The sequence below is a fragment of the Catharus ustulatus genome, chromosome 4, assembly GCF_009819885.2.
Source record: "Catharus ustulatus isolate bCatUst1 chromosome 4, bCatUst1.pri.v2, whole genome shotgun sequence".
In the NCBI taxonomy this organism is placed as follows: Eukaryota; Metazoa; Chordata; class Aves; order Passeriformes; family Turdidae; genus Catharus; species Catharus ustulatus.
The window spans coordinates 68,811,944-68,825,766 of record NC_046224.1 but is presented as its reverse complement, the minus strand read 5'-3'; the positions used below and the strand labels follow the sequence as shown (position 1 = coordinate 68,825,766).

The 13,823-nt window shown below is 40.3% G+C and overlaps 1 protein-coding gene across 4 annotated transcripts in view; it reads right to left on the bottom strand.

Moving 5' to 3' along the window:
• The window catches only part of ITPR2 (inositol 1,4,5-trisphosphate receptor type 2), a 241,850-nt gene that overhangs the window by 179,957 nt on the left and 48,070 nt on the right, over nucleotides 1-13,823 (bottom strand). For 3 of the 4 annotated variants that reach the window (XM_033056927.1, XM_033056929.2, XM_033056930.2), the window contains one exon: nucleotides 4,729-4,773. The exons of the other annotated variant lie outside the window; for it this stretch is intronic. In XM_033056927.1, the coding sequence (XP_032912818.1) occupies nucleotides 4,729-4,773 (45 nt within the window). The remainder of the gene's footprint in view (nucleotides 1-4,728; nucleotides 4,774-13,823) is intronic. 4 annotated transcript variants of the gene reach the window in all.

Genomic DNA, 13,823 nt, shown 5'->3' with positions numbered 1-13,823 from the left:
GATCCAAAATACCTTTTACTTTAGAAACCCAATCTACAATTCCAATTGATGAAGATACCTCTCGTGGCATAGATACAGACAAGAATAATGCCCTGATCCTGAATGAATACATTAAGCTGCAATACAGATTTCAGCAGAAATTAAATTTAATAGCAGCCAGAGTTCTGAAAATGCCTGTTAAATCCAGAGCAATGTGGTATCTCAATATGTTAACCTAGTTTAGGAGGCTCTTAAAAAAACCAGCACTTTCACAGAGCAGTAACGTGAGCAGAACTCCATAGGTTAGATTATTTTAAAAATACTTTATGAGAAGAAAATGGAGTAAATGAATGGCCAGCCTTGCTCCTGCCTGCTAGGAGCCCTGGCAGACAGCACAGCAGTTAGCCTCCTGTAACACCTTCACTGTTGACTCATTTGTGAGTCATCGCATTTTTAGCGGAGACATCACGTTGCAATCCCGTTGTTAGGAGCCAGAGACATTCTGTAAGAAACAATGTATGCATTTCCAGAGCTGATTCAGACCCGTGTGCAACAGCAGAATAATAATAATGTGCCGGCATCCGTGTCTCCCCTTTTTCCCCAGCAGTCTGACTGCTGGCTTTATATAAGCTGCCATTTTTAAGCTGATGATTATCTTTTTCTCTTTTCAATGTTTTTCAGATTGTTATTCTACTTGTTTAAACTGCATCACCCACTTAAAATATATAATACAATAAAAATCTTTTCTGGAAGGTAATTTTTTTAAAATTAATTTATAATGTTTATGAGGGGGAAAAAAATCTCCTGGGTTGGCAGCAAGACAGAAAAGTTAGAATTGCAGAATGTTAGGAATTAATAATAAAGAAACAGAAGTCAAAGGAGATACATCAAATTGCACATGGTAGAACTGCCCAACTTCTTTAGAAGATAAGTAAGTGCAGTCTCAATCCTAACAAAAATCTCAACAATAAAAGGCAGATTGGAACTGGTTAGAATTCGCCCTCTCATGAAAATGTAGACAAATGGGTATAAGGTACCCATCCAGAGTCAGCCTTTAACACAAAGGCACTGACAAATGCCAGGTTTGCAGCTGTTCCTGACATTTCCCTGAAGTTTGTAGCATTCTTCTTGATGCTGTACATTTCTCTCCTCTGAAAAAGCATAGTAATTTGCAGAATAAAAAAGACCAATTTTGCATTTAGTGGGAGCTGTAACACAGAGCACTACATTTTGATACAGGATACACTACAATCTTCTAAACTTTAAGAGATGAAGAAGCCTTTTTTTGATAAGGCCCTTAAATCACAAAAAGGTCTTCCCATTAAAAAAAAAAATATTCTGAAGCTTAGATGTGGGTATATTAATCAACTCACTGTAAGTCCAAGTTTTGTCAGAACTGAAAGGAGTGCTTCACAAGACAAGTCATAAACAAGCAATGAACCCCAGTCCAAATGTACCTTTAATGCTTGGGAACAGAAGTCCTGGTGACTTCCAGTAATATTTATGTTCTCTGGAGCCAAAACCCTTCCAGACTCTGGAGTCATTTAAGGCAAGGCAGAAAAATGTGCTTAAGCCAGAACCTCAGTGTCTGTGCCTACTGCTACATCATGGAAAACCCTTCTACATTTCTGCTTCCCAAAATTCAGTTGCCTGAGCAACTGGACCTCGTAAACCAGGCTGTGAACATGCACTAGTAGCCCCAGCACACACTGAGGAGTTCAGGGTTCAGGTACAGAATGCACAGATACTTCTAAAACCCAGACAACACAGAGGGAGCTGCTACCCTTTCATCCCACACCCCAGTAGGGAAAAGAGAGTCCCAGGATAGGTCAGGGTGAAGGGACCACAGTGGGTTAGTTGGTGTCATCTCTGTGCTCCAGCAGGGCCAGCCCAGAGCACAGGATTGTGTCCAGACAATTCTGGAATATCCCCAGTGAGGAGACTGCACACCCTCTCTGGACAATCTGTTCAGGGCTCAATCCCTGCACAGAAGTTCTGCCTCAAGTCCAGGTGGAACCCCCTGGGCTCAGTCCCTGCCCGTGGCTCTGGTGCCATTGCTGAGCCTCCAGAGCAGAGCCTGGGCCCTGCTCGGAGCCCTCCCTGCACACAGGGACACCCAGGGCTGAGGGCTCTATAGTAATTATGTCAAGACAGACTGGACTGGCATCATTACCCGTCCTTTATTAAAAACTTTTGTGCCTTCTTTCAGTGAACTTCTCTCAGGCAACTCTGACTCCTTCTCTCACAGGTAGCCCCACACAGCACTGACTCCTTCTCTCCTCTCTGCGAGTTTCCTTCTTCATTCTACATGACTGGCTAAACCCAACCTGTCCCTTACCTGGTCACCCAACCCTGCCTGTCTCTCATACAGAACCTTTTTAACTTGTCCCTTGCACATGTCCCTTCCTCCTCACAGCACAGCCAGCAGACTCCAACCCAAACCACAACAGACTCTCAGTACCAAGCCCAAACCACAACTTAGGCCAGCTACCCCACCCTTTTTTATACCACCCATCCTCATTAGGCAGGCAAGGTTGTTTCCACTCCTCCATAATCAGTACAGCTGTAATTCATTGGGAAAAATTGCCTTCTGCACTATTCTTACAAACTATTCTACTACAGGCTCCTCTCAGCTGGGGCTCCTCTCCAGGCTGGACAGCCCCAGCTCCCTCAGCCTTTCCCTGTCACAGATGCTCCAGGCTCTGAATCATCTCTGCAGCCTCTGCTGGCCCCACTCCAGGAGCTCCCTGTCCTGAGGAGCCCAGGACTGGACACAGCTCTCCAGATGTGCCTCCCAGGGCTGGGCAGAGGGGCAGGATCACTCCCTGAGCTGCTGGCACTGCTCTTCCCAATGCACCCCAGGATTCCATTTGCCTTCTTCACCTCAAGGGCACAGGCTACGGGTTCAGCCCTTCAGCCACAAGGATTTGTTTATTCATCTCCCATTTCCCTGCTACTCAGACTCCAAATTTTGCTGGGGTAGGTCCACTTCAGCCTCCCCCTCCAGACTGACTTCATGGGCAAAATTAATAATTTCTTTCGAAACTAATTGTTTCAAAAGATGGAAAAGAAGACACCTTTGCAGTGAGCCAGTTAGGCAGTGACCAGGCAGAAGAAACACTAGATGATAACCACAGAGCAAGGAAAGCCTGTGTGCTCCAGGTTATGTTCTACTGGATACAAGACTGGCATAGCTGAGTCTCAAAGAGCCCCAAATATTACACGATTCTTTTACTTTTGAGGGACAATTCAACACACTGCATCATTGTTACATAAAAGAAATTTCTGCACAGGGATGTGAAGTTTCTCTATTCGGTTGCTCGAGGGCAGAATGAAGGCTTGAATAGCCATTGCTGAGTCATGGCATTTCCAACAATATTATAAAGGGGTGAAGGATCCAAAGGGATTTCTACCACACTAATACAGCCTGTAGGCTTGGATTTACATGGAGGTGTTACCAAAAATTGCTGGAAGTTCTTTCACGAAACATCTTTCACAGGAAAGCGCTGACTGTGTAAATTAAAATTCCCACAGAGATATCAGTTTTGATCATCAATCAGCTTTGATTACTTTTTTATTGGAAGTATTTCTCTAATGTGATTTGTCTGGTCTGAGGTTTTAGCTGAAACCAATATCCAGGAGGAATAAGCCAAACTGATAGTGAAGCCACTTTTAATATTCATGCTTAGATTACTCTTGTGCCTCTGTCATTATCCAGTCCAGGGAATATTTAACTATTTAGATGAACTGAAATGGCTACAGAGGGAAAACCTACACAATAAATAAGTATGGTGTGGTACAAAAGGACTGGATCCTCAGTGACAAGGGCCTAACACCTACTCACTGGAGAATTCTAGAACTGATCTTGATTTCTATTCCAAAGCTCCAAAGGCCTCAAGTTTCACTCCAATACAAAAGAGAAACAACTGGTGGAAGTTCTGTACTTTCATAAGAGAGAACTCTCATTTCTCTAGACAGCTTATCTGTTATTGCAATATCACCACTAATGCCAAGTATCAGTGAAGATGGAAAACCAACATTGCCAAGACCTATGAAAGTCTCCATTTTTATTAAAATTGCAGTCCTCAAGGCATGTGATTATGTAAGAATCTTGGGTTTCATGTCATGAAAAATCAAAAATTTCTTCCCTGTGCAGAGAAAAAGTTGAAAATGTGGCCTCTTAAAGAACAAAAGCCGGAAGGCAAGCAGAAAGAAATTAAATTGAATCTTTTTTAAGGAGATATCAGCCTTTCCAAGGCAAACTCATGAATTTGATGGAGGAATGATTCTTTTTGGGAATATTTGTTGACTTAGTAACAATAAGATTCCCCCAAGGTTTTAACTCCACATCCTTCACTCACTATAATCTCCATGCCTGGCCTTGCCTCATTAGTCAGAATTAGCTAAAATGCTCTTGAAGCTGTACCAGGCAAAGGCTGTTGCCATGAAGTAACACATTTCAGCTGAGAAGAATGAATACATTTCATATCTGCAGTCAGATAACAAGCACAACAGCTTCAACTGATGCCACTTTGGTGCAAAATTTGAAAAAGTTTCTTATCATTTGCCTCAATGTGGGGGAAAATTTTTCTGAATTGCATCCTACCTTACATAGGATATGGGAAACAATCCTAGCAGCTGGAACATGTAAGGAAAAGGAAAGCTATGAATGGCTTCCATGTGTCAGGACATGCTGGGTGAAGGATACAGCATTCCTCAGATTATATGCAATATATAAATTCCACTTACCAAAGCTTTGCCTTCATTATTACCTCCTGGGTAGTGTAGGTTAAGCTGAAAAAAGAAAAGAAGTCAAATACTATCTTGAGAGCTTTCAGACATTTCATAACTGGGGGAGAGGGTTTGGTTCAGCTCTCTGTTATGTTTCCACCCTGCAAAAGGAGATTGGAGTTTTAGAAGCAGTGTGAAAATTAAAAGACTTACTGCTTCAATTTCTGACTGACCTAGCTAGCTAGGTCCTCACCTCTAGAAAGAGCATCTTGCAATCAAGCTTGTTAAATCAAGAGGAATCTCAAATAACAAAACCCAAAAAGGATGATGAAGAAAGCACAGTTACTATTCTAAATGCAGCCAGCTCCAGTCACCCACACATACACACGCAATCACTTCTAGGATTGATCCTGGGCAGACAGATTGAGATAAAAAACTAATGTTCCCTATGTGTACTGAGATTTTACAGGAGAAGACAGTGAACTCAGAATTAACACATCTTTGAAACAGGAGTGACGATGCCACTAGAGAAAATTATTTAATTATACTGTGATTCTGTTTAACCATTATTAATGGGGATATTTTCTATGTCATATCAGGATTATCAAGCAATAATTAATACTAAAGTAAAATGAGAAGCTTGGATGAAAGATGCTATACAATAATAAATTTAAAGTGTTATTAACAGTTGTTTAATATCATTGTGCTTTTGACAAGGGAAATATGTAGCCTATAAGATGAGAGATTATGTAGGCAGATACATTCACAAATAAACAAACACACACACACCCACTCACTGGCTGTACATGAAACCCTTCAAGATTTGATTTACATGAAGAAACAATTATGCATCAATATTTACCAATATTTCCTGACATAGGATATGCCATCAAACCACTGAAAATGCTGAAGTGAGATTGTTCTTAGGCAATAACAGTGTGTATACATCTTGCAGATGAGTACTGTCATTTTCTTGGCTTGAATTTGGCATTACCAGTGTGGAAGAGTCAGAAGAGAATTGTACAGGGCAAGATGCACGAATCCCAGTGGAACTTTCCAACATTACACAGCCAACTGTTGTGAAGTGATTTTGTTAAGTTGATAAGGCTTTTATTAAAAAATAATCATTTATATCTCTTTAACCCCTCAAAATGCCTGCTCCTCTCCACAACGTGAGCCTGAAGAAAGGAGGAAAATTTTCAAATCTTTGTCAAATGACTGAAAGTACCTTCCCTGTGTGTTGCCACTTGAAGTGATAACAAATGACCGAAAGTTTATTCTGTCTCCATTTCATTTTTTGTATTAGCCACTGTGTTACCATTAAAAACCTAATTTATGGTGCCTGCTTTCCTCCCTGTGCTGACACCTATCTCTAATCCTGCATTTTGCTCCTCCCTGAAATTGTCAGTCTCCCAGCTCCAAGTCGGTTCCTTGTTAAGTTTCCGCAGTTCTTCCAGCATGACATTTGTTCACCTGACACCTTAAAATAATCCAGGTGTCCCATTTTTAGCAGCCAAGCTGAGCTCTCTGCCTTTGGTCCCCCATCAGGAAGGGCCAAAATTAGCAGGCAGTGCCTCTCAGTCCCAACCACACCCCATGGCCTTCCAGCACAGGTGCAGAGAAGGCACAGAAAGGATAAATTACTCTGCAACTTCAAATATTGCTGGTTGCTAGCAAGCAAAATTCTGGGGCATCTCGGGTTTGTCACTAGACTCAGCACAGAAAACTTGGCACTGAGGACTTGATCCTACAGGTTTACATTGAAGGGCTCAAGTGAATACGGTTGTCTACCCAGTATGAACTGAATTCTCATATCCTTCAACTGTTTGCTTTCAACATAATGGTGATTATAAAAAATCTATATAGGAGTAATCAGAGAAATTAGGAGGATCTCCCTCCCTCAACACTTCTTGCCTTCTTGAAAAATGACTGAACAGACTGCCCTCAAATTTCCAAAACAGGTCACTTATGGACTGGGATGTGGATTTAGACAGAAGGCTCAGGTGAGAAATCAAGTACATCCTTAATGATGCTTTTTCTTGCCCTGCTGTTACAGAAATAATGAAACCAAAAATACATTGTTTAGAGAAAGTTTTGAGATGCTGATATTAAGCCATAAACCCAATGGAACTCAGTTTTCAGGCTGACACCCCATTTTCAGCTCTGCTCTGCAGTTGCCACTTCCATTTTCATTTCAACTGAGATAGTGGGTGCTGAGGGCTTCTAAAAAATAGACCAGTAGCTATTATCCCATGCTACATTGTCCAGGTAGAAGGGGCATAAATCATCTGGTGTTGTGCGTCATATTACACCTGCTCTGAGTCCCTTACAATATCCCAGCCCAGAATGACCTAAGGACACAGTGACAGTCTCAGCACTCCAAAATCTATTACTATTTCTGATTTACGTAAGATCTCTTCCACATTCTTCAATAAACTGCCAAAACAAAAGAAGCTTTGAAAAGAACAGCATCAATATTTTTATCTTGCTACTAATGAAATAAAGTAACATTTTCTGCAGGTCTTTCAAAGGTAAGAATGCTATGCTAAAATAGGCTTCAATAAAGCTCAACAGTTTTCAAGCTTTTTTGGGCATTAGATGAGTTGAGATTGCAATTTCAATAATTGTAGCTGAAATACAGCAGTGAATATTACCGCAAAATGCCACTGCAAGGTGCATGCAGCCAATATGCACCAAGAATATAATGAATTGCAAACTGCAGAGCTTAAGCAAGTGTAATTGTATAAATTATTATTGCAATATCTTAATTATATGTTATTTTTTTTAGAGTATATCTCCATCAGCTTCTTTTCCAGTAAAGAATAATCCAGAAGTCCTAATCCTCTGCTGCTTGTTTTTCAACAAACTCAGGTACAGCCAATTTTACCCTTCCATGAATGGGAATGAAAAAGGTACCACAAAAAGAGTTTTTCATTGACAGTTCTGGAGTTTAGAGACAGATGTGCAACTACAGAGAAGGCCCTTCTTTTAAATCTACATTTAAATAGCATTTACTCACACTCCTCTGCAAGAAGCCAAATCCCCAATTTGTGATCTGCACAGTCTATCTGAGAGAGCCCAAAGGTCAGGGTCAGTGCTGCAGGTGATTCTCCTGAGTATAAAAATGGGTGTCTTTTGGACAGATTTCAGGCTCAGCCTTGGTACACAATGGTATGTGAAAAGATCAGATGCCTGAATGTAACATATATCAACATCCTCATCCTGTGGGAGCAGCACAAGGCCCCCAGGAGAGAGTATGTATGACAAACTCATTATAGAAGTCAGCTTTTACACATGGAAAACTGAGGTATAGACAAAGTCTTTAATTATTGCTGGTTAAAACTACTTGGAAGGGCAAGGCATCTCATTTCTGAATTTTCACCTCGTGACTTTCAAGCCCGCATCACAGGAAGACAACTTTCATCTCTGTGTGTTTGTGTGTTACTTCAGGTATTTGGTGCTCAGGGAATGCAAGTGACTGCAAATCCTGAGAGGGATTCCACTAAACAGAGCACCAGAAGTTCCAGGCTCTGCCATCTCTACTGATTAAAGCTGCTCAAAGTTGTACCTTAAAGTTTTCAAACCTCATGAGTCCACAGTGCATAATTTCCTGGGGTTCTACTGTTGTGCAGATCATCTCACTGGTTATTCCTGGCTTTAATTTTGCTTTTGCATCTTCACATAGTTAGATATCCTTTACAAACCAAAAAGTTTGAAATTCCACATTTCTACTGAATGTTGTTTTTGTGGAGGAATGCATGGAAAGTACCCAAACAGGCTATTTTTGGACACTCAATTAAGGAGGAGAGAGAGGAGTTTGCGGAAAGAAACACCCATGCTGATTTTAATCAAATTTTGTTGACTAGGTAAAGGATATTTAAAGCATCTTGTTAGGGGAAGAATTAGATTGCCAAATTTCAGCTAAATGAGCATTTTAATGACTTGGTTAAAACCTGCATTTATGAAGGAAACCCTGACAAATAAAGAATAAAAGGATCTAATTCAACACACTCAAACAGTCCCCATTTCATTTGATAACCAGCCTGTTAACACACAGCCTGTTACCCAGCCAACAAGGGCAAGTGTTTCAGGAAAGAAAAGCCAGGACAAAAGGAAAATAATCCACTTTTCAAATCTTTCATCTTCATTAGGCTTGCTTTGTTCTTTGTTAATGTCATACTGATTAGCCTTCGATAAATCCAAAGGACTTTTGCACAATTTCAAAGACTTTCAGTGGCATTCAAAGGACTTTTGCCATCTTATTAACTTGCCAGACAAAGACTGGCTACAACTCTACCTCGATAAACTCCATTCAACCCTTCCTCGGCATCAGCACAGAGCTCCTGATAATCATCATCCGAGCAAAGTTTAAAGATCTTAAAAGGCCTTTTCTTTCAGGATTGTATTTTCCTCATGAGCCATGTCTTAGCAGATCAGACAAGTTTCCAGGGAGCACAGGGAAAGCTGAACCTTTTTGTCTGCTTCAGGCCCCCCTGCTAGTCAAAAACAAGAATGAGAAGCAGCCCCAACACCTTCCTGTCCTGATTTTTCACCCTCATTACCAGAAGAAAGATCATCTTGATGGCATTTCCAGCTGCTGTGTAAGCAATGGCAGGCCAGCATTTTGCCAAGCCTAAATCAGCACAGATTTAAAGGTCTCACACAAGCAGCACAAGCTGGAGTAGCTCCAGTGGTAACTGGGCAATTCCATTTCTTCTACTGGGATCAAGGGCAGAGAACCTGAAGCCAATGCTCAGCCCCACTCAGCCATATCCCATTCTGCAGAGGAAGTCAAAAGAAAGAAAAATGTTTGAGAGATCCTTTAATGTAACTTGGATGCTGGGCCATAACTTTAGTTTGAGCTTCAGCAGGTCTGTATCCACCCATGTTATATAAAAGAAAGCATCCTCATCTCTTCAAGAGTGAGGTTCTAAATATTAATATCCCATATGCTTTCAGTGGTCCTCACAGAAGTAACTAGGGATGATTGAATTAGACATGACTGACATCTCCACTGTTAAAAAACAAACCAGCAAACAAAAACCACAGGCACACAAAACCCCAAAAACAATAAAAAACAAAGGAGGGATGTCTTGGAAACCTCCATCAAGCATCACAAATATATTCAAATACAATTAAATAAAAGCTCCTCGAGTGATCTTGAAAAAATAAACAAAAATAATGCACTTAAGAATAGACCACATGTCTACATTTGCTGTTTTGGAAGACATCAAAATGCAAGATGTATTTTTAATAGCAGAAGTAGGCCTTGTAATGACTAAATGACAATAAATGCTGCATTAATGTCTTTGTATTTCCTTACTCCTAAAGCCTGTGTATGTACAAACACAGCCCAAATGCAGTCAGCTTCAGGCAGGACTGAAAAAGCTGAACACTTTCACAGGACACAATTGCAAATCAGTTGGTTGAGGGGAAAAAACTTTCCTCTGAGATCCAGATTTATGAAAGTATCTGCACACTGACAGATTTCATCCAACTCAAGTCAGGTCAAGAAATTTAGCTGCTTTCTCAAGACTCTTAAAAACCTTGGAGAAATCTAGCTCAGGGTTTTGCTAAATGGACATCTTCTAGATCTGTCACTTTAAAAAGCCACATCCAAGTCTGCAGAACAGGTCAGGCTGGCTCTGTAAATCAGTAATCCATCCTCCTCCTCTGGATCTCTTCCATCTCTTCATGCATAGCTGTAAATTATCCTTCACTCCTTACAGAGCTTTAAAACAAACCCACACTCCTATGAGACAGTGAAAAACTGAAATAAGGCTTCCAGTGCTGAGTTCACCCTGCCACCTTAGCAAACCCTCTTTCTTATGAGAAGCTTTAATCACCAAGCCAGACAGAAATTAATCAGAATGCTGTGTTGATATTTAATGAAGAGACACTGGGAAAAACTAGCCCCAAAGGAAGATTTTGAAGTCATCTCCAGGTGAGGAGGTCCCATAGTACCAAGAAATGAAATCTGTGAGGAGATGTGTGAAGGCCTTGGTAGATACTGCCATCTCCTGGCATCTCCTCCAGCTCACAAACTGCTCCTGAGCAAAAGGTAGTTCAAATCTCAGTTAAACAAGGCCATTTTTATTTTAATTTCCCATATTTCCCTTTATTTTCCTTTCTCTTATATTTTATTTTGTTTGTTACTTGCCTCGTTCTTCTGAAGGCAGAAGGAAAATACAGAGCATTAAACACTGTGTTCTCACTTTCTGTATGACCAGGGCACAAACAAGTCCTTCTGCAAATGTTTGTTTCCATGTCACCCAAAAAAGAAAGTAAAATTACACTGGCAAACAGGGGTTCATTCCATTGTTGCTTCCTAAATAAAAAACATCTCTGTCAGTAGTCCAGTTTCCAACAAGTGGAAAACAAACAGCCTAAATTATGAATTTCAAATAATCAATCTCAGAAGCCTTAATAAAATATCCTATGCAGGACTCTGTTTTCCAGTAGTTTGAGGAAGTAGAAGAAAAGTCCATAAAACTACAGAGTTTCTTTAGGGCTCTAAGAGTGTAATCCTGGTTTATAGCCTCAAGTTTAAACACTGATTTCCCTTTTACATTTCTTTTATCTTAGCTAATGCTGAGTATGCTATTACCCATACAATTATGTAATCTTTCTAAAAATCTAATTAAATTCTTTGTTTCCTATTCATGTGGGATTCTTATGACAACCTTTACTATTCAGAAGACAGGAGAGGATTATTTTCTCTCCATATTAACTTGAGCATGTACTCAGCTATCTTCACCATGATCCAAAACAAGTGATTATTACACCAGGCTTAAATTTACTATGAAGGATATGGTCCTGTCCATCTGCATAAATGCATACCATAACAATATCTATAACATGGCAGGCTAATATTTTTAATCACAGAATCATAGAATGGTTTGGCTTGGAAGGGACCTTAAAGATCCTCTAGTCCCAACCCCCTGCCATGAACTGTGAAAGCAAAATTTAACAGCAATACCCAATTTAAAGTGAACTGCCATATTATGGCCAGGGTATATAGTAACTCTAACCTATTCAGCTAAGTAAAACAGAATTATCACAGACTTTTTCTTACAAATTCTTCACAGTGATTTTGTACGTGCTCACAAGGTCTCACAAGCAACATACCGTGGTTTTTCTATCATTTACTGCAATATCTGAGACCAGCATGTGATTTGATAGATGCAGATGTATTTTGTAATTATTTTAGTCACATCTGAGAAGTTGAATATGAAATTTCTTGTGGGTGGGTACACGTATCTGTTTAACAGCCTCATAAAACAAGTGTTAATAGTTTCACTATGAATTGCCCAGTTTAGAAATCACAGAACCAGTGCTGCTACACATGTTGAGAACAATATTAAAAGTGTATGTTTTGGTTCAGCACAATTGATAAGCTGATATTCAGTTCAAAGAGGCTTTTATCTTGGCAATTTAGAATATTGAAAAGGTTATGTATGATCATGAGAAAGGCACAGCTGTGTGGTCCCAACCTGCGGCATCTGCAAGGCTGTTCAAGCAAACTGCAGCTCCCTCCCACACACACACAGATAGCTTTGGGTGCCTTCTACATGGGCTACATGCACTGAAAAGACTTTTGGGGAAATCTTTGTTACTTTGAAACATCCAATTTTCACCTAACCTTACAGCCTTTCTTTATAAATGTAAAGCTTCGAAATAACTTGGGTCATTTTGCTGTAACCAGGGCTATAAAAAGGATCTTCCTGCAGAACTTTTTCTAAAAGACTGCTGAGTCTGTGAAGATGAGAATAAAACTCTGTTCTGAGAATGAAACTCAGCAACCTGGATCTTAGCTGGTGGCTTAGTGCCTAAATCTCCTGCTGAAGATCTGGCTCAGCTCTTTTGGTTGAAAACAAGCCCTTATGACACTGACAGCAGAGCTCCCACTGTCTCCAAAGAAGACAATTTCTCTTTCTGATTTTTCAGCTGAGTATTTGGTTCCACTTTTTTGGGAATGTGTGACCTGTAACTAAAGGTTTCCTAATATCAGACATCATTACCCAGTACCCAGATTTCCAATGTCCCAAATCTTATCACCAAACATCACACCCTTTCTTCAGTATATTCCTCCAGTGTCTAAACAAATGGTGAGAGCACACAGACACTCTCAGTGACCCACGGTGTGCAGAGCAGCAGAAGAATGGCAATGCAGATGGGTGGAATCACCAAGTGTCTCCCAATGTGACTCCTTCAGCAGTGGGTCTTTCAGGTTTCAGGCTCACCTTCAACCCAAAGTCTGGGAGAAGGATCTAGGTTGCTCTAAGGTATTAGTAGGTCTTAAAGAACTTCAAAGCGCAGTAATTAAAATTAGGCTAAATAATGCCAAGTGGAAAGAGGATTAAAGGAACTACTACTATTTGAGACTGTGTCAGAAGTCTGACATACCAGAGGTCTTTGAAAGGCAACAAAAGTTGGACGACTGATCGTACTTCTAAGGAACATGGAATTTAGGATTTATGCATCCTGACTTCATCCCCTCAAGTTTATAGCAATTAGATTTACAAGTGCTCACCTATGTTTTTTTATTGAACAACAGTATTGCATCACTTTTTTTTTTTTATTAATTCACTTACTCTCATATTGAAACACCTTTATCAGCTTTAAATTCCTTAGTTCTCTGAGGAAAACATCTTCAATTTTCTTAGTCCCCAGATAATCCCCTGGCCATAACAAGCTGCCATAACAAACCTCCCTTCCCAACATGGCTCATTAGCGACCCACCAAATCCCAAACTAGACTGACCAGTTACATCTGGCACAGGATGACTTCAACGAAAAGAGAAGGCACAGGCTGCTCATACAAGGTATGAGAGGAGAAAAGGGAGGAGAAAAGTTGAAGGACACTTCTGTCCTTGCCTGAGAGTTGACCCATGCAAGATTCCCTTGCAGAAGGCTCCATAGCACACATAAAGCTGATTTAAGGGAGGATGAAGTAAGAAAAAATCCAGTTCTAAACAGTGATGAATCCTGATTTACAACAGCTCAAATGGTGACAGAAATCGCATCATTAGCCAACAACAGAATGCTTAAAAGATTTGTGAAATTTCTTCTTGTGTTTCTATTTTTCATTCTACTCCAGATATCTTTATCATG